General features: G+C 41.8%; 1 protein-coding gene across 4 annotated transcripts in view; it reads right to left on the bottom strand.

Annotated features, from left to right (window-relative positions):
* ASB4 (ankyrin repeat and SOCS box containing 4) overlaps positions 1-27,013 on the bottom strand; it is a 60,230-nt gene that overhangs the window by 30,900 nt on the left and 2,317 nt on the right. For all 4 annotated transcript variants that reach the window (XR_015724012.1, XM_045793206.2, XM_045793205.2 and 1 more), the window contains exon 2: positions 19,663-19,962. Coding sequence is in view for 3 of the 4 variants with exons in the window: in XM_045793206.2 (XP_045649162.2) it covers positions 19,663-19,962 (300 nt within the window). In the remaining variant the exon portion in view is untranslated. The remainder of the gene's footprint in view (positions 1-19,662; positions 19,963-27,013) is intronic.

Below are 27,013 nucleotides of genomic sequence, written 5' to 3' on the forward strand. Positions count from 1 at the left end.
AACATCCGGCTTCTGCTTCTCCAGACTTCCGTGCTGCCATCTTCTGTCTCACACTTTGCTTTAATTACTGAGCACCCTGTAGTTCTTTGCAAACACCCACAGGCCTTTGCTTCTGTCGTTTCCTTGGCCTGCAGTGACCTTAATTTCTTCTTGACTCACCCTTCAAGTTCCAGCACCATGTCTTCCCAAAAAGATTTTCCTTACCCCCAGGCTGTGCTACTTGTCCCTCCACTCTAAAAATTGTATATCTCACTCTAATGAATAACAGGTTTGAGTGCCTTTTTTCTTCACTTTAAGATCTTTGAGAACAGATGCTATATCTATTTGTCTTTGTGCCCTAGTGTGTGGTACAGTTATTCATTCAACAAATGTTTATTGAGCTCCTACTATGTACCCACTACTGTTCAAGGCTCTGGAAATAACCTAGTGAGTAAGACAATGTCTCTAACTTCAAATTCATATGTTAGAGAAGAAGACAGACAAAAAAAAAGTTAACTCATGTATAAAGTTACGGGTAGTGAAGTGTGATGAAGAAAAATAGAACTGGGTGAAGTCATGGAGGATGACGAGGGAAGAAGATGACATATTTCATGTAAAGGCTTTGAGAATGTGACGTCAGTGTAGCACGGAAGGAACCCATCTGAAGTGTGTGGGGAAAGGCTCTCCTGGCGAAGGAGACAGCAAGGGTACGGGCTCTGAGGTAGGCAGGAGCAAGCTGGATGTGTTCAGAAAATGGAGAGAATGCGAGCATCAAAAGAGGTGAGTAGAAGAGGGAATGGTGGGAAATGCCTCTGGTGAAGCCAGCAGGGACCAGAGGATGTCAGGCTCACCAGGCCACAGAAAAGACCTTAGACCACCCACATGCTAAACGTGAAGGGAACGAATGAGAGGGCGGGAAATGGTCTGATTTACCTTTTGTAAAGATCACTTGGACTGGCTGTGCGGAGGGCGGACAGTAATAAACGGAAAGCACGAAAGCAGGGGCATTATTCAAAGTCTGCAGTCGTAGTGCAAGAAGAAATAACGTGGCTGGGGTAGGGTGGCCCCAGTGTAGACGGTTTGAAGTGGTCGGACTGGAGATATATTTTGGTGGCACCAACAGTTCTTGCGAGGTGTGAGGAATGAGGGAAAGGGAGGAAATGGAGGCGCCTCCTAGGCTTTGGGCTTGAGCCCTGGAAAGAACAGAATTATCATTTGTTAAGAAGGAGGCAGGGGCAGGAAACGCAGTTTCAGTCTGGACGTGGTAGGTTTGAGGTGTTCATTCAACATCTAGCGGAGATGGATTACAGGTAGTTGGCCAAAGGAGCGGGGCCTTGGAGGAGAGGGTCAGGCTGGGAGACACAAACCCAGGAGTGAACCCCGTTGGATGGTATCCAAAGCCGTGGGACTAGATCAGATCCCCAAGGTGGGAAACGCATGTCTTTGACTGAGCCCTGGGGCCCAGCAATGTTTAAAAATGGAAAAGATACAAATCCAGGAAACAAGACTGAAGTAAGCCAGCGAGGAAAGAGAAAAATGGCTTAGCTCTATAAATGCTATATAAACCAAGCTGTTTTTCACATGGTCTCTTCTCATAAGTTTCTTCTCTAACAGCTACCTGTATTTTTTTAAAACATATTGAAAACAGGAAGCAAATATCACAAACTATTTCCTTCTGTCTACTGAAGCGAATCTTTTTCATATCAAAGCTTATCTGCCAACTCCTCAGAATATTGCTTCTCATCCCTGGGGATGCAGACTTTTCCTCATAGAGCCCATGTTTATTTATTCTTATGTTCATTTTTAATTTACTCAACCTTGAGGAAAAAGATATCTTTCTAGACGTGAACAATCCAGATGCCGGCACTGAGCTCAGTCACCTTATACTTATTTTATTTTTTATCTTTTTAATTCAAAAAAAAAAAAAACCTCCCCACGTTGATGAAAATTTAGCAAATTTTCAGATAAGACTGAATAACTCAGACTTCGGGAAATGTACTATTATCATACTATTTTGCACTAATCTTGTTGGGCTCATGAAGTCAGACCATATCTCAGGATTGGGGATGGTGTTTCTGCTGAGGGAAATGAATGCTGCTATTGTCATTCAACTGAGAAAGAAGTTAATCCTCAGGAAGTTTGTTGGACTGTTGTTTTTTAAAGGCCAGGAATTTGGAGAGAGGGAATAATGATTTCTTCCTCCACCTAGGGACAAAACTCTGTTTGTTCTGGACTCAGAATGGGTGGAGGCCTAGGCCCACCTCAGGGGTGGAGGGGTATGGCCCTGGCTGCTTGGAGGCAGGACTGGAATGAGACAGGAAGAGGATGAGGAATGAATGGGAACAGTACCCCCAGTCCTGAGGCAGAATTCAGGGGGTGGGGGTGGGACTCACAGCGGGAGACAGTTAGTGGGATCTTAATTAGGTTAGCAGAAACCAACTGCACAAGGACAAGTTTGTCAGGCAACAGTGGGCCTTCCCTTTCAAGCGGCAGCAGGGGTGATGAGGCCCAGCTCAGGGGTCAGCGTGAACACAGGTAAGTCGCTGCTGGGGCTTCACATCAACAAAGGGGGTGAGGGCAAAAGACTACCTGCTAATGCAATTTGTAGAGAATTAGAATTATTCTACCCAGGGGTAGCTATGTGTGAGAGGGTCTATGTCCAAGCTGGGGAAACCAGACTTTTCACTACACAAAGCTTGAAGACAGGCCCTGAGGTTGAGGGAAGAAGGACAAGATTCCCCTCACAGCTCCCTTTGCATTTCTGCCTTTATGTCAGCCCCTTATCTGCTAACGTTTCATATAGGCCATGTTCCCTTCAAACTTTGGATGGAATTAAGCAGAGGGCTTCAAAATTTGTGTCTATTTCTCACAGAAAGGCAGTTCCAGAATTATCCTTTCCTGAGTTGTCAGGGTAACGATCCTTCCCTGTGGGCCAGCATATTTTTCTTAGACTCCCAGTTGGACTTCTTTTTTACCAGCTTCATACTTGAGAGCTCTGTAAGACAGGTAGTGACTGACTAATCATCTGAGAATACAAGATCTTCTCTCTAATTCCTGACATGTAGCATGCTGTGAGTTGTATTCTCAATGGATTTAGACTGATAAGTTAAGGGGAAGGAGAATTTGTGCGCCCTAAAACTAGACACCGAATGTGTGAGTCAATCTCTTTCTTTAACTCTTGGGGGGGACGGGGGGGGGGGCAGTGGGGCCATCTGTCTTGTTTTATTTAAGAAGGTATAGCATGTGGCGTCTCATCAAAAATATACATCCCAATCCATTCCCTTTGATGATGTAATTAATAGAACTTGCACTCATTCTTTGGCTTGTAGTTTGTTCGTATATTTCGTTTACATAGTTGTTGCTGAAGGATTTTTGGGGTAAATCTTAATGTATTCTTATAAGTATTTAACAGTGAGTAGGGAGAGGTATATTAGCCCAGGTCTGTGTTAGCCCACAAGAGCACTGCTGTGGCAAAGGAGTCACCATGTTGGTGAGATCGTAGTTCAAGTATCGACCGGGAAGCCCAGGTTAAGGAGAGAAGGGAAATGGTTCAAGGAGCAGCTGAGAGGTGGATAGGAGAGGTGCAAGGAACTGGAATCAGGGTAACATTGAAGAGCAATTGAAGGAATGAAGCTTGAAAAGATAGGAAGTGAAAATAATGGAGTAATAGCAAAGGCCAGGATGTGATCAGGAGAGCAGATGGCTGACCTGGAGTGAGAAGCAGGCTGTGGGAGCTGAGGTGGCCCCGAGCTGTACGGGTGAGTTTGGGTCGGGAATCCACATCATTGAAATCCATCCCCAGTGATGGAATGAGGGAAATGGACCAAAACCGAGAGACAGATGACCAGGTCCTCAGTAGGAAATTACTTGTGATACAGTAGATGACAATGCTTATAACAGACAGAAGGTGAGTGTATTCATTTCTCACTGCTGCCATAACAACTTACAGCAGATTCAGTGGCCTAAACCAACACGGGTGTATTATCTCATGGTTCCGTACGTCAGAAGTTCAACGTTGGTCTCCATGGGTGTGATGTCCATTTTGTCTGACAACCTGGTTGGACCACGGTGCCCAGATATTTGGTCAAAAATGATTCTAGATATTTCTGTGAATGAGTGGACTTTGGGTAAGCAGATAATGTGTGCACCTCATCCAATTAATCGAAGGCCTGAATAGAACAAAGACAGCCTTCCCTTGAGCCAGGAAGGAATTCTGCCAGCAGACAGTACTTCTTCCCTGGTCTCCAACTTGTCAGCCCACCCACCGTTTTTGGACTCCTATCTCCACAATCCCATGAACCAATTTGTTAAAACTAATCAACCAGTATCTTCCCTCTGCCCCCTGTTGATTCAGTTTCTTTGGAAAACTCTAACACAGTGAGCTAAGATCAGGTTATCAGCGAGACTGTGTTCCTTCTGGAGTCCCTAGGAGAATCTGTTTCCTTGCATTTCTCAACTTCTAGAGGCCACCGCATTCCTTGGCTCATGGGCTCCTTCGTTCTTCTTCAAAGTCAGCAATGGAGGGTGCAGTCTCTTTCAGAGATCAGAACCTTCCTTCCATAATCACATTTCCTCTGACCACAGCCAAAGAAAGGCTCTCCAATTTTAAGGAGATGGGCCAACCTGGATAATCCAAGATCATCTTCTCATCTCAAGGTCCTTAATTCAATCACATTTGCAAAATCCCTTTTGCCATATAGGGTAGAATGTCATATATTCCAGGGATTAGGATGAGGACATCTTTGAGGGGTCATTATTCTGCCTACTACCGTGAGACAGAGCGTGCCTTTGGATTAGACACTGGAGGGAAGACTGATGTACTCAGGGCTGAATTCTGTTCTTGCTTCTAGTCAAAAGCCCCAATTTCACTCTTCTATGCCAGTATTTCCCAAAGTCTGCTGTGTGGCATATTAGTACTATAGGATGCACTAAAAATAAAGACGGTGAGGTTAAATAAATTTGTAGATCTGTGTCCCTTTGTATATGTACAATTCCATTACCATATGAAAGATTCTGAAGAGTCCTCAGGTGAGGATCTCTGTCTAATTTAACATGTGTTTTCCCAAATCTATTTGACCGAGGAACTGTCTTTTTGATCTTAGCCAAAAGGCCGAGAAGCAATGGGGAAGGAACTGTTTTTTTGTAATACCTGTTAACAGTCCCAGAATCAATGTTTAATATAATGGACTTTGGGAAATGCATTTCTAGACGATACAAAGGTAAGGGGTGGGGAAAGAGTCACACATGAAAATCCACAAACCTTGTTTGAGTTTCCTAGAATCAGCTTGGGTTATGATCAGCATCCCCATTTAGTAAATGAAGGCTAAGATTCCAAGAGGTTACTCATGTAGAGAGAGAATGGGGGGGGTGTTATCAGGATTTGAACCCAGAAACTCTGACTCCAGTACTTATGTTCATAAGCACTGTACTTGAATGCATCTTTTCATATTCAGCCATATTTGACCCCCACCCTGGTTTTATCAGCTCTGGTGGGGTAGGATCCAGTGTTACAGAACATCACAACCTAAGCCCCATGAATGGCAGGTTTACTGATTGATATGTCCAGTCTACAGTGGGGACAGTTTCACAGAATAAGGCAACTGTTACGTTCCTGGCAAGGATTCGAAGTAGCAAAGGAGAAGCAGCACCACCTAGTGGAGAAAGCAAGTACTCTCCATTGAGGTCATTCTGTCTTCAAAACCTGGTGTTCCCATTAACCGTTTATCTAAAGCTCAGCGTTTCGAATCTGCATATGGGATAATAGTATGACTCTCATAGAATAGCTGTGAATTATGGTAATAGAAATGCCATATCTAGTGGTGGTGGTGGTGGTGGTGGTTGTTATTAATTATTAACTCCAGGCCGACTTTTCTTTTGGGGCTCTTAATCAATTTTCTCGTCTTGCTCCCACCCAGGTGAATTTAACTTTGTTTGCAAGAAGTGACCTCATTCCCTGCCTTTACCACTCGGTTCTGTGGCCCTTTTAATTGAAGGATGTTTCTGAGGGCTGCTGGGACTTCCAAAGCTGCAAGTGAATGGAAGCAAAAGATCCTCTAGGGGCTTCCCCAGAAGTATCGGGCCCTCCGTGGCTCTCAGGGGAGGTTGGCTAATACCTCTTCTGATTATCAGAGGATGTTTTATCTCAGAAAAGAAAGGGGTCCACTCTGTTCCGATTAACTTTCTAGTTAGTAGAAACTTCTCCAGGAAGCTGGCATATGCTTGATTCTTAGCTTCCCGTTCTAATGCTGTTATTACCATTTTTCCTATTGGCGTGTTTTCTTGGTTAGCTTAGTAGAAACTAAGCTGGGAGCCTCAGATTCTGATTTAACCATCTTACCTCCAAATCTGGGCCCTTGAGTCTCATTCTAAAATTGTTTAGATTATCCTCCATTAGTTATTACTTTGGGAGATTACAAAGAAAACACTTGCGTTTCTGTTTATAAATCTGGTATCTTTTACTAAAGGGTGTTTAAAACGTTCGGGGGATAATCCGATCCAGACTCCTCTGCGTAAAAAACGAATTAGAGACGTGCTGATAAATCAGGAAAAAAATAAAGTAGTGCAAGCCCATGAAAACTTCCTCCTTCGATTTCTGGTTTCAGATGCTTCTAGTTATAAAACAAAGATAACATGCCCAGACTGAAAACTCACAACGCGAGTCACATATGGCCTTTGATAGGAGAATGTAAAGTAGAGAGAACCAGGCAGAAAAACCTCTTAACACTGACAGGGGACAGAAGGCTGGAATTAACACTTTCCCTCTGAAGACGCACTTGGGAGTCATCTGGGGAAGCAGTAAGCACCCTGAATTTAAGAAAATAGACCTGGCATAGTCGTATAGGTGAAACTCAACAATTAGTATTTGGAGAAAAAAATGCTAACAACTAAGTCTAGGGACAGGGATATTTAACTTGCACGAAGTTGTTTCTATTTATTTTAAACCTTGCTGTATCACATTGTTAGAGGCAGAAATTAGAAATTGATCAGTGTTGCTTTTAATTAAAGAGTTTAATTTTAAGGAAAATGAATTAATGGATTTTTAATATATCTTTTTCAATCACTTATCTACACCTTAGCTGGAGCAAACCCCGAAAAAGCAAATGAAGTCTTTAGACCTAGAAGGAAAAAAAGCAACTTCTGTGTGGAGGGTCTGCTTTGCAACCCCAGATCCATGTACTGGGAAACGCGAAGTGGGGATAAACAATTATTCTGGGGGGACTCATTTTAGAAGAAGCATTGACAGTTCTTCTCATCTTTTCATTAAACACACTTCTAATATAACTAGCTGTCTTCTCATATTGTTTTTTCAAGAAAAGCCTTTAAAAACATCTAATCGTAGTGAACTTTTTTAAGCTAATGGAATTCTAATAGCATTTAAACTTCTCTTTCATATAGGCAATGTTACCTTAGGACAAACTTTTCTCCTAATTATTTTAATTAGCCAAGCGTCCCAGAAAGATAAGCTGCTTGCAGTTTTCAGCAAGGCATAGTGCGGGCCTCGTGGACCCAAACCAGACAGAACCGGACCTCCTCGAATCCCACCAATTGTGTGAAGCAGGGCCTTAGTTAACCTCTCTGAGTTTCTGATTCTTCATCCACAAGGTAAGGGAATGATATGCACCTCACAGGGCTGTTGCAAGGATTAAGTGAGACATTTGATTTTAAAGTACCTGACATCCCACATCGTAGATGCTTAATATATGTTATTTTCCTTTCCATTTTCCTCTTCATATGCATATATACCGGCAACATCAATTTCCTTTATATGTAAAGCTGCTGCTGTTAACTGTATTAGGCTGGATTTTCCATTAAGCATTTATCCTTATTCATTAGCTAGGAGGACTGACGCACAAAGATATTAAATTATTTACTCAAGTTTAATGAATGAAATTGAAAACCTTTTTCCCCTGCCTACCATGAATGTGCCCTTTTCAGTATGCAGAGCTTTGTTGCATTTTTTCAGAAGCTACGGCTAAGTGCTTCGTTTGGAACACAGGATTAATGAGCCCGGAGACATGGCGTTGGTCACCATGGCAACCCAACTAGCTTTGCCCTGTTCTGAGCTCAAAGAAAGGATACAGGATGCTTAACTCTGGCCTGCAGCATATAGCTGGGTGTTCTTTTTCATATGTCGGGCTCCCCATTGCTGCTTCCAATTACTCCCTAATTCTCTTGAAAAAATAAATAAAAATGAAAAGAACATCCCAGCTTCTTTAGAGCTCTGCTTTTTTTTTTTTTTTTTAACTATACCACCTACCCTCCTTCCTGAATACATTTATCTCCCCCATCAGTTTCTGAAGATTTTGGCTAACTGACTCACATTATCCCTCGCCACAAAAATTCTGGGTGACTTTAACAACCACATGGATGACCACCCAGTGCCCCGGTCTTTCAATGTCCAGATCTCATTCTCTCCAGTGGCTTTCTCCTCTTCACTGACCTGGTGACTCCCACCCACAGTCACACCTGGGCTGAGTAATTAGTTTCAACTGAGCAGTCTCCAGAAATCACAAATTCCCACGTTCGATTTTCTGACCATAGCTGCTTATCTTTGTATCTTGGTTTTGTTAGAACCCCCCTCTGTGCTCTCTTTGTTCAGCAGATGTTTCTTACTCTCTCCTCTCCCTACCCAGCTTACTTTCATAGTCCATCATTTCAATAACCCTTTTGCCAAAACGTTAAACCACTTCCAATTCTTCCAAGCACCCACCTGGTGCTATGAGTGAACCCAATTATCTACTGTCTCGGTGCCCGTACCTAAGTGGCAGAAAGCTGTCTAGCAGAAATCACACTCTCAGTGAGGTGCCAACTCTACCAGCCCGGTACCACCAGAGAGTCAAACAGAACACTCAGCCGGGTCATTGAGACTGGTCAGCCACCCAATGACTCTCTTTCTCTGCCTGATTTATTCCCTCACTCTCCATAATGATTGTTTCCGACCTTTTCCACCTCCTCGGTTCTTTAACTCTTTCCTCTCTCTCTCTGCACTCTCAGATCTGCTCACCTCCTCTTTTACATAGAAAATGCCTTTCAGATGGAAACTTCGTAAAGCCTTCCACACCTATCAACTCCCATCTTCTCCCCTTTTTTTTGCCTCAGCTACACTGGAACAGGTGCCCTTCTGTCTAGAGTCAAGCCCTCTACCGGGTTCTAGATCTCATTTACCAAACTTTTCAGAATCCTCACACCCTAAATCATTCCTCCTCCCTCCTCTGTCTTCAATGTCTGCCCCCCATCAGTTTTTTAAACGCTCAGTTTCTGTCATCTAAGAGAAGACAATTCTCAACCCCATTTCCCTCATGCTCTGCCCTGTTGCCTCCTCCCCACAAAGAATCTTCCTCAGTGGGTTTGTTCACACTCACAACCTTCTTCAGTTAACAATCCCTTCCACTTGAATTTCTGCATCCATGACTCAACCGATACTGCAATCTCCAAGTCCGTCCATGTCATTCAATTATTGTAAACTTTTTGATTCTCAACTTACTAGATTCCTCAATAGTATTCGACACTTCTGACTTCTCCTTTCTTCATACTGTCTTCATGTAGGAAAAGAAGCAAGGAGTGCAATGGACCATAAACCAAGAGTCATCTTGCCGGTAATGGTGACAGAACTGCTCTGGTTCAACCCTACTCTCCTCCCTAGTTCTGGTGCCTGCATTCAACGGAACATTCATGAATACTCCACAATCAGCAACCAATATGGATGCTACACTGCACTATGCTGAGCAAAACTCTGCTCTCACGAAACATAGATTAATGGTGGAAACAGATACTAATCAGAGGATCAAACAAAATGTAAGTGCCACAAAGGAAAACTGCATACTATGAGAATACACAATGACATAGGGACCTAACTTCATTAAAGGGAATTCAGGAAGAAGGATCTTTGGAATTGATGTCAGAACTAAGGCCTTATGTGCTGGAAGTTAGCGCAGCCAAGAGGAGAAGACAGAGCATTCTAGACAGCATGTATACTCCCAGCCCTTTTCCCCATTTCAGTGCTTCGAAAACTGGCAATTAGACCTTAACCCAGGAAGAAATCAGGTAGAGATGTTTTGTTTTGTTTTGTTTTGTTTTGTTGGAGAATCTGGCCAACCTAAAAAAAAAAAAAAAAAAAAAATCCAAAGATACTATGTCAGAGATTTCTCAAATAAAAGATTGAGCCAGATACCACATAGCAAAGCTAACAGTTAAACTAACCTTACCCATACACTAAGATTCTAAATCAGCTTTTAGTCACTCAATCTTAACTATCAGCAGACATCTAAAGATTGTAAAAATTTAAGAAAAGCCTTTAATATGGTAGATAGAGACAATTAAAAAAAAAAGAGAAAAATAATCTGGAGTCAATTTCCCAGGAAGAAAAGCATAAAGATAAAGAAAACAGGAGAGACAGGGCGCCTGGGTGGCTCAGTCGGTTAAGCGTCTGACTCTTGATCTCAGCTCAGGTCTTGATCTCAGGGTCATGAGTTCAAGCCCCATGTTGGGCTCCACGCTGGGCATGGAGCCTACTTAATAAAAACAAACAAACAAAAAACAGGAAGGACAAGATAAGACAATTAGAGAAAAAAGTGCAGGAAGCACAATATCTAAAGAATAGCAATTCAAGGGACAGAGCATACAGAAAATAGAGGAAAAGAACTCAGGAACATTTCTCAGAACTTACAGAAATGCACCTTTGCGGGTTGAAAGGACCCAGTACAATGGATGAAAATACACCCACCAAAGCAGATCATCATGGAATTTCCGAACACCAAAGACAAAAGGACAGGAGACAATAGGTCATAGATAAAAGATGAAGAAATAAAATGGTTCCTGATCTTTCAGCAGCGGTACTAAAAACTAGAGGGAAATGGGAAAATGTCTTCAGTATTCTAAAAGAAAATGATTATCCATCTAGAATTCTATGCCGTGTCAGGGTAGGATAAATGCATTCTGGGGCATGTGTAGTCTCTTGCTCCCTTTCTCAGAAATCTAGTAGAGGGGACACTCGACACAAACAGGCAACAAACCAAAAGATATAGGGAGACTCAGGATCCAGGACACAGGAAATTCAACATGGCTGAGCAAGGAATCTCCAAGATGGTGGGGAATAGAGATTTCAGGAGGACAGCAGTTGGACCACCTAGGTCAGAAGGCTCCAGAAGGGATTTTTTTTTTTCTTTTTTGGTAAGAAAATGTAAATGACCATATACCTGTTGAATTGAAATATTTTCAAACAAGATTAAAACCATTGGCCAAAAGTTTGGGTTTAAAATAGTGATTGATGATCCACAGGAAACTAAGCAAAAACATGAGACAACTCCAGGGAAAACAAAATGTACAAAGGAGAAGCTATCCCAGTTTACTACAGGCCTCGTGGTTTTAATGTCATGATATTGTGAGGATGAAAGATGGGAACGATACTTGTATGGGGGAAAGGGGAGTAGAAAAAAACCCCAGAGCCTCATCTTCCATTATGATAAATAGATTATAAGAAATTGCTTATATTGCTACTTATTCTTTTCAATTTTATGCATAAATAAATGGTATTTATTTAGCACTATGGAGCTAAATACCAAACTAATCAGCTACAAGAAGCGAAAGGGCTACCACTTAGAGGGGAGTCGTCAGGACCTACATTTTTCATAATAAACCTTGAATGTGGTATCTTCTTGATGTCTTCTCGTCCATTTTTATATTTTTCCATTTTCCTATTTTTATATTTTCTAGGACACTTAAATTTCTCATGATATAATTTCCTGGCTCTTATTTCTGATATATAGAAATGCAATTGATTTTTGGATATCGATCACAAATGCAGTACTTCTGCTCAACTTAATTACAAATTCTAACCATTCGACCTTAGGTTTCCTTGTTGTTTAAAAATTTTTTTTTAAGTAGACACACATATTGTGCGAAATAATGGGACTTTTGCTTCCTGCTTTCCCATCTTCATACATCTTATTTATTTTTGTTTTCTCTTTGTGCTGGCAAGGACCTCCAGGACAGAGCTGAAATTGTGGCGAGAGAAGCAGACTTGTTTCGCTCCTGATTTTAAAGGGGATGCTTCTAAAATCCACCACTAACTAGACCATCAACTTCAGCAAACACTGCTTAAGGCCCCGTCTCCCACGCTGTGCTATGATCTTACGCGGGCTATTCTTTAATGGGCTGGGGTACCTGCTACCTGACTGGGTATGCGACACAGCCTGCAAATAAATTTCAAGTTCACTCACTCCAAGCAGAATCACTGGAGACAATGTTTCTAGAAAAAAAAAAAATAGCAACCAGAAAATGAGGCTTTTGAGTCATTCTCTGCCATCTGAGAGAAGAGGGTCTCTGGGCAGATGGAAGTCAAGAATTTCACTGCCCGTTATTTACTGTCACTGTTACATTCTATGTAGGGCAAGGACTCTTGTCCTCTTTTCTATAGTGACAAATCAATTTTTATAGTGATACCCAGTTCCTTTTAAAATTGAATTTAATAAGGAATGTCAATTTGAAGAAAAGATTAAATTCATATACAGGTTGTAGTAACCATATGGCAGATGGGGCAAAAATCCCCAAAGTTGTTGGCAAGGGACAAGGATGGTCAGATTGGTGCTATGACAACGAGCTGGAACACATGAGGGTGACCGACTGGGGACAGGGATGCCTATCGAGCCAGCATCTCTGGTTCTTGACTAAAGGGGAGTCCCATGACATCTCGCCTTGCTATGTTCTCATTGCTGAACAGGGCTTTCCTAGCATGCGGGTAACTTGTGTCGTTGTCACACCAAGTAGCAGGGGACCGCCGTTTAAAAGGCAGGGTCTCCTTTACATTGCCCTCATGCTACATTCTGGGAGGAAACATTTGAATTTTTATGGCTTTCCTGCAATAACAAATTTTTCCTCCAACTGTCAGGATTTGCTTCATGCAGAGTAAAGCAAGCAGCTTTCATTTTCCTCTTACGAAAGGGAATAGGTAGAAATAATATACCGCTATTCAGCCTGCTAAACCTGACCTGACTCCCTTTATTTGTAGGGAAAAGCAGGATTCACAGAGAGGACATTTTCACGGAGGTAAATAAGCCCTCTCAACTGATGAACGCTATTATACTAATACCAAAGGAAACAAAGGCCAGAAGATGGGGGTATTAAGTAGAAAGGCAAACAGAAAAATAGCAGACAAAATCCAGCATAGGGACAAAGCGGGCTCTGCAACATTGAAAAAAGAGGGGAAAATCCTTTAAGCGAAAATTGCATGCAATTTTTTGGCCTCAATTAGCCTTTTCCACAAAGAACACTTTTTTCTACAAAGAGTCCATTAAGTAGCAAATGAAATTACACCGGTTTTCAGTTGCCATGGCATTGGTTTTCCCTCTAATGGACTTCTCCGGGCCCGAGTTTAATGTTAGCCTGACTCACTTTCCTTGTCTGTGTGCTGTCTCAATTCCCTCTGTCCGGCCATGAAGTGATATATGTGACTTCTCCTCAAAGTGCCTACAACATAATCCAAGAGAGAGAGAATCCATCCTCAACTACCCCTCCGGAGACGGAGAGGGTGAAACTGACGAGCAGCCACATTTCATTCATTAACCATGAACACAACAGTGTCCATTTATTAGATAGCAGGAGTTCCTGTCCGTGCACTCCAGGCTCCTGGAGCCATGCCCAGATCAGTCAGAGACCGTTTATAGAGGACATCCTTTGTGCCAAGCACTGTCCAGAGGCTGAAGACATAAAAATGCAAAGAAAGAATGCAAGATGCTCACGGTCTTCCAGAGTTTCTAGACTAGGAGGCCTACTTCAAGTCCCTACTTTTCCCTTCTCTCTATTTCTCCATCCATAAAATGGGTGAAATTTTCCGCATTTTATCTGATTCATAACATATTTCGCTTTTGATATATTTTCTGGGCACCTCACTTTAAAAAAATGTGTGATTCTAGGAGTAAGGATCTAAAATAACAAATTTGCTTTTTTGAATTTGTTTCAGCATTAGTTGTTTAGCTCTAGCCAAACAGCAGCTACAATATCAGGTTTGACTCTGATAATTTGGATATCCTTTCCTGATATGCATAATCGTATATACTTTTTAGAAAAATAAACTTTTGCCGTTCATACTCTCCTATAAACTTCTTTTTAAAAATCCTTCCATGTCAGTACTGGGTATTATATGCAAACAATAAATCATGGAACACTACATCAAAAACTAATGATGTATTGTATGGTGACTAACATAACATAATAAAAAAATTAATTAAAAAAATTCTTCCATGTTCCAGTTGATCTTTTTTTACAACATAATTTTTAATGTCTATATGGTATGGAGGTAATACAGCTTAAATTTTTTTAAAGATTTTATTTATTTACTTGAGGGAGAGAGGAGGGGGGAGGAGAGGCAATAATCCAAAGTTTGATTTGGAGACCATACATAAATGAGAGCCCTTGTGAGCCAAAGGTTCAGAATTAGTCCTAAATCCTAGAGGCTGAACTTCTGAGTTACAGAAGTTTTCAAGCTTTTGACACTGCCCTCCAGACACTGCCCTGCAGACCCTGCCCTCCAGACCCATTCACATTCCGTTAAGACGTGAACGCACATCCCTGTGCTTGGCAACATCTGTACTGCCATCGTTTGTATCTTTGTTAATGTAATAAATAACAACAAAAGCACCTGTCATTTTAATGAACATTTTACTGATTACCAGGGCAGGTGATCATTATGTTACCTTTATTTGTTGTTTATATACTTTTCTTTGGTCTGAAATACCTATATCTATTCTTGGTCTTTTGTTCTCTTTTTCTCTCTTAGTTTTTAATCTCCTTACTTTAACTTTTAAGATTTCTTTCTATGTTAAGGCTACAAAGAGGGCCTTTGTCCATCTTGTCTCAAGTATTTTTTTCCAGTTTTATGACAGCCTTTTTATTTTATGATCTGTTTGCCACTCGCACACTGAATATTTTTGCTTTCTCTAATTCATCTTTCTTTTCTTTATGGCTTTGGCCTTTGACGCCATGGATCTAAGAGTAAGTTTATCTTTAATGGACTTCCATTCTTCCTCCTTGATTGTTATCCTAATTCATTAGTGGCAGCCTACAGGGATCCCCGCTTGGTCTCTCCCTACCTCTTTACTCCTTCTCATCTCCAGGTAGTCTCCCTCTGTCAATGGAATAAAGGGCACAGACAATAAGCACGTCCTCTGGGGAATGAAGTTCCCTCTGATGACGCCTCTGAGGAGTGAAAGGCTTGGCAGCTCTCAGTCTGTGGTTGATGAAGTCCCATGAAAAGGCAGCAATGTTACAAGTCAATAATTAAATATATAGTGTCTTAACTTTCTAAAGATTTTAAAAATAAAAAAGCTTAAAAGTTTAAATTAATGAATTAAAATATAAATTAAAATAAAAACGACATCTGAAAACCGTAAATGTGTAAGTCAGTGTGAGTGGTGGTGATGGCCACGTGCTGTAGGTGGCTCGCCCCGACTGACACCTACTCCTGTCCTACTCTGCACTAGACCCGTCCCCTTCCACCAGAAGGAGAGGAAGCTGGACAGATTTTCCCCCCTTGCATTCTCACAGGTTGAGAAGACCATAGCATCTCTAAGTTTGTTCTCCTAATCTTTCCGCATGACCTTTCCATCCCTCCCCACTCTCATCAAAATCTCCACCCTTTCTGCTCTTGTTTTTGGCCGATGACTTTGCCTTATCCATTACTGAGAGGGAAAAGCTATCGGATACGAACTCCTTCGTCTTACCACCGCCACATCTATAAACACTCTGGTGTTTTAAAGCCATCCTTTACTTTGACCCATGAGTTAAAAATGAGGATGTATCTCACAGTCTCTGGATTTCACCGCATCTCAACCTCTAAGATTTGAACCTTTCAGTTACCCTGTCTCATGCATTTTCAACTGTTGGCTTTCTATAAATCATTCCCTTCAGCACACAAACATTTCCTTTTATCTCCAACTACAGAACTCTCTGCTGTGCCCCCAGGCCCTTCAGCAATCAGGCCACTCTCAGGCTTGCACGTGCAGCCAGACTTCTCTGAAGAGTTGTCTGTATGTGGCATCCCTAGTTTTTATCCTCCCATTCACACCTTATACCATTCGAATCTGGCTTCTACACCCACCATTTCACCCAAACTGCTTTTGTCAGTGATGATTCTGTCACTTAATCTAAGGAACATCTAATTAAACCTCTCGTAGCCATCGATACAGCCGACCACCTCCTCCTTCTTGAATCTGCCTCTTCCTTAGTCTCTCTGATGCCAAAAATGCTCTTGGGCTCTCTCTCACTTCACTTGCCAATTCATTTCACTCTCCTTGGCCCCTCTCCATCCTGCTCACATACTAAATGTAAGAATTTATCAAGGCTTGGTCCTACATTCTCTTTCCTCTCTAAGTGATTTCATCGATTCCCTTGGCTTCATATACAATCTATAAACCAACGATTCTTAAACTTACGGCTCTAGGCCAGAGCTCTCTTCTGCAATCCATAGGCTTATGTCAAGTGCAGCTTTGACTCATTCACTTTGAGCTCTCAGAGCCATCCAAAACTTTTCATGTTTAAAACTGATCTGGGGAAACTCACCCAGATTTATAAAGCTCCAGCAGTCAAGCGAGTGGAACAGTAACCAAAAAAAAAAGGTAGATCGGTGGATCCATACATATCTGGCCACTTGATTTTTGACAAAGATATGGAGGCAACTCAATGGTGAAAAAACAGTCTTTTCAATAAATGATGAAGAAACAATTGGATATATAAGATCATTTATCCACGTATAAAAAAGACGAACCTCAACTTCACCTTATACCATATACAAAAATTAACTCAAAATGAGTCAAAGACCTAAAGGTAAGACCTGAAATTATAAAATCTCTAGAAGGAAACATAGGAGAAAATCTTTGTTCCTGGGGTCAAAGTTTTCTTAGGTAGGACACATAAAGCATAAGGGTAAAAATTGACAAATTGAATTTATTAAAATTAAATACTTCTGCTCTTCTAAAGACAAGAAGAATGAAAAGTCAAAGAATGAATAAAAATACTTGCAAACCACATTTCTGATAAAGGGCTAGTATCCAGAATATACAAAGAACTCTCATAAATCAATAATAAGGAAACAACCCATTTTTAAAAAGAAGTATCAAAAGATATGAACAGATATTTCACCAAAGGGATTACACAGCTGACAAATAAATACCTGAAAACACACTCAGCATCCTTGCTCATTAGGGGAACTTTGATTAAAATCATAAGAGATACTATTATATACCTTTCAAAGTGCTGAAATAAATTTTTCTATTCATCTCCAACCTCCGGCAAGGTTGGAGAGCAACTGAACTCATGCATTGCTGGCTGGAATGCAAAATGTATGACTAGGTTGAAAAACAGTTTAGCAGTTTCTTATAAATTTATCACACAGCCCATCATCCCACTCCTGGGTATTTACCCAAGAGAAATGACAACATTTCCACACAAGAATCTGTACACAAATATTTATATCAGCTTTTTTTCCCCAAAATTGCCAAAAACTAGAATCCATCCAAATGTCCCTCCACCGGGGAATGGATTAATTGTGTGTCTATACAAGGAATACTAGTCAGCAGTCAAAGCTCTGATATACCAGTGAGTGCAACCACATGGGTGAATCTCAACTACATTATGCTCAATAGGGAAAAACAGACCCAAAAGGGCACATATCGTATAATTTAATTTACATGACATTCTGAAAAAGACAAAATTAGAGGGACAAAAGACAGACCGGTGGTTGCTGGAGGTGGCAGTAGAGTGACGGGGTTAACTATAAAGGGCACCAGGGAAATTTTTGAAGTGACTGTGGTGATGATTTCAGACTATGTGTTTCTCAAAAATACTGAATTTTACTGTTTGTGAATTATACCTTATAAACTGACTTTTAAAAAACGAATTTTTAAAGATTTATTTATTTATTTGAGAGAGAGAGTGCTCAGGGAGAGAGGCAGAGGGAGCGGGAGACAAGCAGACTTCCCGTTGAGCGGAAGCCTGATGCAGGGCTTGATCCCAGGACTCTGAGATCGAAATCAAGTAAGATGCTTAACCAACTGAGCCCCCCAGATGCCCCTAAAAAACTAAGTTAGTGATCTTTTCCACATATATGCTTCTTCCTCAACTCTCTCCATCTTATAAAAATGGCATCACGGAGCACCTGGATGGCTCAGTCAGTTAAGCGTAGGACGATTTTGGCTCAGGCCGTGCTCTCAGGGTCATGAGATCGATCCCCATGTCCTGCTCCACGCTCAGCAATGAGTCTGCTTAAAGACTCTCTCCCTGGGGCGCCTGGGGGGCTCAGTCGTTAAGCGTCTGCCTTCGGCTCAGGGCATGATCCCGGCGTTCTGGGATCGAGCCCCACATCAGGCTCCTCCTCTATGAGCCTGCTTCTTCCTCTCCCACTCCCCCTGCTTGTGTTCCCTCTCTCGCTGGCTGTCTCCCTCTGTCAAATAAATAAATAAAATCTTAAAAAAAAAAAAAAAGACTCTCTCCCTCCCCTCTATGCTCTCTCTCTCTCTCAAATAAATAAATAAATAAATAAATAAATAAATCTTCTTCTTCTTTTTTTAATGGCATCACTACCCACCCACTTTCTAAAGCCAGAAACCGGGCAATGATACTTGAAATTTCCTTTTCCTTCTCTGCTCATCCACATATAATCCATCTCCAAATGCCATTAACTCTGCTTCCGAACTATATTGCAAACCCACCTTCTAACCTTCCTGTCCAAGTCTGCCCCTTCGTGCAAATCACCATCCCCTCTCACCTACACGGTGGCAATAGCTGGGCTGCTGGGCTGCCTGCTTCCACTCTTGGCCTCCTCCAACTCTGTTTCTGCCTAACTTGAGAACAATGATTTTAAGTGCAAATTAAACTATGTCATTGCCTTGCTTTAAACTTTCCTGTGGCTCCATTTCTAAACCCCATACCTTGGCCCCCAGCAAGCTGTCTGTGACCCAACAACATCCAATGTCATCGTGTGGCACTCCCCTGCACGTTCTTGTTCCTCCCACCCACCCCTCACCCATGATACTCTGACCACACGGGCCTTCTTCCATGTGCTGAATAGTCCAGGTTTTTTGCTCCCTTAGCAACTTTGCTCATGCTATTCTCTACCCCTGGGCTCCTCTGCCCCTTGGCTCCTTTTTCAATGGTTAGCTCCCTCTCATTCATAGTTTCTGCTTCACATGTCGTATCTTTAGAGTAGTCTTTATACGCGTTGTAACAGTTTACTCCTGACATTCTCTTTCATAACACCCTGTTTTGTTCCTTTCCCAATTTATTATTATATATTTATGAATTTATTTTGCTAGTATTTATCTCCTCTACTAGAATACAGCTTCTTGAGGGCAGAAACTATTTTTTTCAGTTACTTAGCACATTAACTGACACATTGGAAGAGCTACATAAATATTTGTTAAATAAATGTGTAAACTAATGAGCCTCCTACAATGAAAAAAATAATGATTCCAATGTGATCATCACTGAATTTACCTGGACCAACACATACGTTTATATAGTTATATAATATATATATATATATATATATATATATATATATATATATTCTTATGAGTTTGAGACTGATAAAAAGGATACCTGCTACATTACCTGAAGGAAGTAACAATCACCAAGTTTCACAACCATGAGTGTGCAAGTAGATGACAACGTCAGCCACCCAGAAAGGCTTACCTCTCCAAACCAATTGCTTGGCACAGAGAATGGAGCTAGGAGTTGTACAGAAGTGTAAAGCTGTGTGTCCACTTAAGGAGTAGCAATTGAGCTTTGCTCCACGGTCACAGAGGATCTTAACGCAATCCAAGTTGGCCATTTCACAAGCCACGTGAAGAGGGGTTTTCCCATTGGGTCTACAGTTGATTGTAGCATTGTGGTCCAGTAGCACCAGCAGACATTCCACGTGACCAAACAAGACAGAGAGATGCAAGCCTGTTGCCCAGGAAGACTTTAATTTATAACTAGGCAACCAATAACCTGAATAAGAAAAGGAAAGAAAGTTTAAGTTCTTGGCCTAGGATTTTTCTCTATTTTGTGAGAATTTTTACAAAGTCTTTTACTTTGGTCACATTTATAAATTGGGGGGGAGGTGATTCAGAAGTTGTGAACTAGTAGCTGATGGGTCTGCAAATGTCTAGTTTAGAAGCATACTAGGATACACTTGAGTGGGACAGGCACCCTTGAGTCTCTGTGTTTCTAGTATGTTCCATTACCTCATGCCTTTATTTACTTTATCTTCCTGGCCCTTCAAGGCGTTTGAGTTTGAGACCTTCATTTATGGGATCACATTTTATTTTACATGGTGAGTTACATGAGACTCTTACTGTTTTTACTCCCAATCGTTGCCTTGAATGATTCTGAAGCTGTTACAAGATTATACTTTTTATTCCATCACAGTTCTTTTGCCCTATACTTGTTGCTGTTGTTGTCAATTGGACGTATGAATGTATTTGATGTCTTTAAAAAATTTGTCTTGCCAAGATGTTATTTGCCTGCCTGTTGGTGTCTACAATACCTCTTTCGGAAGAAGAGCTTAAAGCAACTCACAAACTTTACACAATACAAGATTTTTTTAATAATCTAAGGGCAAAGGAAAAAAATAAGGTAGGAAAATAAAAAGTGGTCAAGGGTAAGATCAGTACACAAAATATAAACCGTGTCCTATACACTAGAACCACATTGCAAATTTGCCTTTGAACTTCCTAGCAGCCAAAATAAATAGGAAAACATGATGTATTGCACAATTAACTATGCCCACAAGCTACACATAAATTAATTGCTCAGGAGAAGCATAGCCGTTCCTAGAACTGAGATCTTAGATAAATTTTTCCCATTAGTTGTTGGAAATATTCTCTCTCTCTCCCCTCCCCCCCTCACATGTCTCACAAGCCATAACAAACATAACTTTATAAACCTTCTTTCAGCGTCAGTACCTAGAGCCATAGCATTAAGCTCCCTAGGAGTGTGTAATGGAAAATAACTTCAGAAAGATAAAATACTGATGGCCAGGTAAAGATGTAGAGATAACTCAACAGCTTAGAAGAGACTCTAGGGTTGAAACAACAAAATGTATTTTAACATGGATAAATCAGAAGTTTGCTTTTAAGTTATAAAATTCCACTATACAAGTACGAGTTAAGTGGAATACGGTTTAAAGGTAATTTATTTGAGAAAAGACCTAGGGATTTGAGCTGACAGAATTCTCAAAACAGGGGGACGGAGCTGCCAAAAAGCTAATACAATCTTAAGCTACATTAATAAAAGTGCAGTGCCCAAAACAAAAGGGGTAAAAGTTGTATTCTTTACCGATTAGATGAGGTCAGAATAAATCTGGAGTATTGCGAATACTTCTGGGCACCAGTGATGAGCATCGGAGGGCACTCGGAGCTGATGACCATATTAGAAGTGGGCCTGCGGATCAGGTATTAAAATTCTCTCATTTAAGTGAGAAACATCACACACGTGCTACTCCTGGGTATTTATCCTACAAGTATCATCACTCACGTGTGAAATGCTCTCTAAGGGCCACTGTATTGCACAACTTCCAAGAACACCATCTGCATTGAACTCTTTGTGAAAAGTATAGAGTTCTCAGGAGTTATAATAACCTGGCCTGTGGACAAGAGCTTGCACCCCACTACAGCATTGCTCTTAATGGGTAACGACTGGAAACAATCTCAATCTTCATCAATAGGAGACTGTTTAACAAAAATGATGGTGCATCCATGCAATTGAATACTATACAGCCATTATAAAGAAGAGGGCAGTTCTATGTATACTGATAGGGGAACGTCTCCAGACACATGACCGAGCAAGAGAAGCAGGGGCTGACCAGTGTGCATAATATGCTCTCATGTGTGAAAATATTTATCAACACCTCAAACAGGAAACTGGTTACAGCGGTGCCCTCCCAGAACTGGGGGCTGGGAAATGAGGACATAGATTTACTTGTCCTTGGATGCCTTTTAAATTGAGCTTTTAAATTCAGTGCCTTGTGCATGTAGAACTATTTGTAAAAAGAAGTAGAATTAAAGTAAACTGTAGTCTTCCTGTTCAGAGGAGGAAAGATAATTTAGTTTCAAAGGCCATATTATAGGGCACAATGTTGACTAATCCTGAGGGAATGAATGAACCCAACCTGAAGTTTTTTTTTCTGTAGCCCACTCTCCACCCTAGACACACACACACACACACACACACACACACACACACACACACACACCTTTTTCATTTCATTCAGAATTCTAAGGCCATTTGAATTTCCATCCCCCTCAGCTCTCCCCTTATCCACATTGCCTCTTTAAAAAGAAAACCAAAGTTAAATCGCACAAAAGTCTAATGAACTGAGGATTTTTTAAAGTGTGACCCTCTTAGGATTACCCAAATTTATGTAGGAATCTGTATTCAACTAATAGAACTAAGTGCTAATATACTAATTTGAGATTCCAGACACTAAGAAGGGAAGGTGTTTGTTGACATGGACTTTTCTCTGGCAGAGATAAATAGTATCACAGTCACTCTGGGCTGTGGAATTATCAACCCTGTGCCTGTAATGTGTGTGCGCGTGCACGTGCGTGTGTGTGTGTGTGTGTGTGTGTGTGTGTGTGTGTATAAACAGATAGGCACACACACTGCGTGTTTGTGGATCCATTTATACACTTCTATTTAGCTGTGTACATTGAATCTCTGCTCCGCGCAGAGTTTTCAAGCTCTGTGGTATGCAACCTGCTTTTGATAATGAATGAATCACATTAACACCAATACTTAATCAGTCATTTTAACGCTCAGATTTCCTCAACAAGCAATTTGCAAAGCCAGTCTCTTCTAACTGTCTTGGAAAGAAGCTGGTTCCAGATCTGGAAACTGGAGTACGTTGTGCCTGCTGATTAGGAGCAAAGATTTGGCAGCTCTGTGCACCAAATGATTGGAAACTCGTGCCTGCTTCTGTAATGGGAAGAAAAATGATCTCAGAAAGGGAGCAGTAGAGAGCTGATTAAGAAAACACCATTTTGATGTAAAATCAAAGAAAACACAGAATGTTAGCGCTGGAGGGAAGATTATGCAGTCCAAGCCTTTCATTTTCCAGATGAGAAAACTGCCACTTTTTCAGCCTGCTAGAGCCGTAAGTCGCCCGCCGCAGTCAAGCTAATGGACTCAGGATATCTGCAGTGCAGGGTTTCCGTCTGTCTTTGTCTTTGCGGAAGCAGAGTAGGTTTTAGCGCCAAGCCTGCTTCACAAATCACGAGGAAGGAAAGCAGATCCCGAATTCATCTATAATACACCACATCTCTGATATGGAAATGCATTTGCTTGTGGATGTTTTCTCTTCTTCCTAAATTCCCAGTAGCACCTGGAGAATGTATCCTGCCCCATGTATTCCATGCATCAGTCGTCCTTAGTCTCTCAGTCCCTTGCCTCTGCCCGTCTTTTGGTCATAATCATTAACCAGGAAATCAGCCTTGGTGACGGCCGGGTCCCGGGATTCAGCCCACCCCCTGGATGAACTTGTGCCTACGACTCGCCCGTAGGTGGCTGGCAACAAGACATCTTCGCCGATGCCCCTAGAAGCCGAATAGAGAAAGAGGAAGGGGACAGATTGGCAGAGTCAGATCACGGCCCGCTGAAGCGTATCTTGAAACCGCATCGCAGAACTTTTTGGTGGTGGTGTGCCTGTGCGTGTGTGGTGGGGGGGGGGGGGCGTGGAGGGTGGATCCTGGATCATTCAATGCCGGGCGGAGCAAGAAAGCCTTCTGGGGAGAACGGAGCAGCCCATGGCAAGGAGGCTCTGTGCAGTCACACCTGAAAATGAGGCTGCAGCCACGGGTCGCTTTGTACCAAGTGTGGAAAGAGCAAGAGCGGCCTTCCCACCTCACCCACCCGTCTTCAGAAACCGCAGCGAGGCAGCGCCTAGTAACATGCTTGTGTTGATACCGCGACGCCAACACGTCAGAATTTGTCCTCTCCCTTACAGCCCCCAACAGTCACAGCATAACAAAACCACAGTGACCTGAGCAGGCATCTCCACTCTGTACACTCCTCCTTCTTCCCGGGGCAGAGCTATCCCAGGGCTTCAGGACCTAGAATGTGATGAATTCTGAGCATTTGTTTTTCAAAGAGATGCCAGGCTGCTCTCTGTGTGCTCAGATAGGCACAATGGCCTGGGGGGGGGGGGGGAGAGATGGAACCTGGAAACAGAGCCCCTGAGGGGGCAGTGAGGAAGCCATTGCCTCCCCAAAACTGTAAGCCACTCACACTGTCCCCCCCCCCCCCCCAGGTCTGCAGCGATGGCTCGAAGAGCCCTGCTTGAGCGAGGACTCGAACTGAGAAGGGACTACGGATCCTCTCCCAGGCCAAAAACCCGCAGAGACTCTCAAATACAGGCCATGCCCACGTGGATTTGTAGTATCTACAGTTACTTTTCACCTTCCCCAAACCATGACACACCATCTGTTTATATCATTTCCCCTTCATAACATCATAGATTATCGGCATGCAGGGGATTTAGAGAGGGGCTCGACAACGTCTCCGCTTCACAAATAAGGATAAGATGAAGTCGCATAAAGCGCTCATGGCTGTCTAACTGGTCCGGACAGATCAACTCAAACTCTGGGCTCCCCAAATCTTTCAGCCGCCTCGGGTGATCTGCTGACTGCCTGCATTTCACTCTTAAACAATAGCACTTGTAGGCAAAAGTTCTAGAAAGATTTTAGAAGTTTTACCTCTGCAAAGATATTCAGAGTAATCGTGTGTCTATGTGTATGTGTGTTTAATTAAATCTGAAACCAAAGAGGTAGGTCTGAGTCCCAGAGTAGTGAGTAGAAAGCCCTCCGCTCAGGACATACGGTAAAGAGAGAAGGGTTCGTGTTCGGGCTATCTTTTGGAAGAAGGGACTGATTCTGCTCCGTGTTTGGGGGGGATGTACACATCTCTGGTAAACTTTCAGCTAAGCCTGGGCTCTGCAACAGTTATCAGCTATAATGTTGTCTGAGTCCAAAGAACCCCACACATGAGAAGCCTCTGTTATTACAGCCAAAGGTTACACATGCTGCTCGTGGCTGGATTAGCAGACATTTGCTCTGCCTGTGTCCACGTATTTACACAGTCCTGAAGGATTATAGACTAAAGCACAATTCTTGGCTATCTTTTAATAGCTAATATTTTCAGGATAAATCTCAGAGCTCCCCCAGGAGAGGGGAAAAAAGTCAGCCTGAAAGGCAACATGTAAAAGAAAAAAGTTGCAACATCCAGGAAAGGAAAAGAACCCCAGGATGGTAATAGGGAAGTAGGAGAGCAAATTTCTGGCAAAGAGGAAAATGAGGTGATAAAGAGATTATTCATTAAGAGAGTGGAAGTAAGAGCTTTCAAGATATTTGGAAGGCAGCTGTTACTTAGTAAAGTAGATAGAGTACCTGCCAGAAAGTTTTCCAGTGAAATCACTCAATGGTTATTTTAATTAAAAATATGACTACAACCAAAGAACCTGCGGCTGTGGGCCATAAACGAAGTGCTTAGAGTGCGTTACACTGATTAATAAAAGGACAATGATTAACCTTGCCGACTAGGGAATTTCATACCCAAGAGAGAAGTATGATATTCTGCCTGTATCCTTAGCACGCCAAGGCTCATACATCTGAAAGACAATCGAAACATGTAGTTGGAAAAGCCTTTGGAAACAGCTTAATGGATGTTCACAGTTCAGATAGGGATCACTGGTGAGAACCCATAGGAACAGCTTTGGGTTTCCTTACAGATCCTGCGTTCACTCTGCACACCGCGCACTTGGCTCATAGTAAACTTCCTATCGTTAATAGCCCTTGACTTCGCAACTACTTACTGCGTGTGGCAGTTGAAAAGTTGTTTGTGTATCTAACTTTTCTTCACGCCGTTCCCATTTTAAAGCCGTCGTCTGGTGGGTGGAATTTTGCTTTGCTTGTTTTTCCTTTAGAGACACATGTCCCTGCTGTCCTCCAGGAGTTATCCCAAATGCCAGCCGGCATGTTTTTAATGTTTGCTTTCCAAAGTGTGAGACAGGCTTTTTTTTTTTTTTTTTTTGATTAATAAAACATGATTTTATCTGAAGATTTGATTAGAAGTTTAACAGAACTTAAAAAAAATAAAACAAGAGCTCTCCAACTTTAAGAGTCATTATTCGGTGTTGGGGCTGGGCGGGACCCACAGTTTGAACCTGAGCTCTGGAATTCTGCTCTCTGTCAAGTGGGGGAGAGAAGCTACTCAGTGGGATGAGGAAGCGGAAGTGAATTTCCAGATGCTTTGTTCTGCCTTCCTCACAGATTCCACATCTTATATTTGCTTACGTGAGGGTGCCAGGTAGATGGTGCATTTGGGGGAGCAATGTTTAGACCCCAAATTGATTTCCTCGCCAGGAATTCAGAGTTCTGAATTGTCTTTCCAAAAATTATGAACTGACTTGTATACTAACTTAGACATACCATATTCAGGGAAAAAAATGTGGTCACTTTTTGAAATTCTATGAAAAATGCTATATGTCCTAAAAGAAATACAAATGGTTTGGGATTAATGGTACCCCTGTTGATTTTCTGCAGGACAATGACATGTTGAATATAGATTATATTATTAATCATACAAGCAAATTTAAAGGTTGCATGGTAACTTTTATAGGTTTTAAACATTGTCATGTTTAATAAGCCACAAAATAACTAAAACCTGAAGATTCTCACACTTTAAAGAGGTAATGTTTCTGTTTCCACATCTGGATGTTGGTTATATAGGTTTGTTTATGTTATGAAAATTAACCATGCTGTATGCTTATGGTCTATACACCTTTCTGTGTGGGGCCTTTCAAAGGTGCTTTTAAAAATCAAAAATTGTTATGTAAGAATCCAATAGCATTCAATGTCCAAAAAGTCTGCTATGATTTAATGAAGTCTCACAAAGTGTAATCCAGCCACATACCCTTCCAGCCCACACAGAAAAGGGTCTCATGCCTAGAACTAACCCTAACTAATTAACCAGTGTTGCCTGCTCAGCTCTACCCTGTTCCCTGGGA

Source organism: Ursus americanus, chromosome 3 (assembly GCF_024610735.1).
Source record: "Ursus americanus isolate L20-20 chromosome 3, mUrsAme1.1.p, whole genome shotgun sequence".
In the NCBI taxonomy this organism is placed as follows: domain Eukaryota; kingdom Metazoa; phylum Chordata; class Mammalia; order Carnivora; family Ursidae; genus Ursus; species Ursus americanus.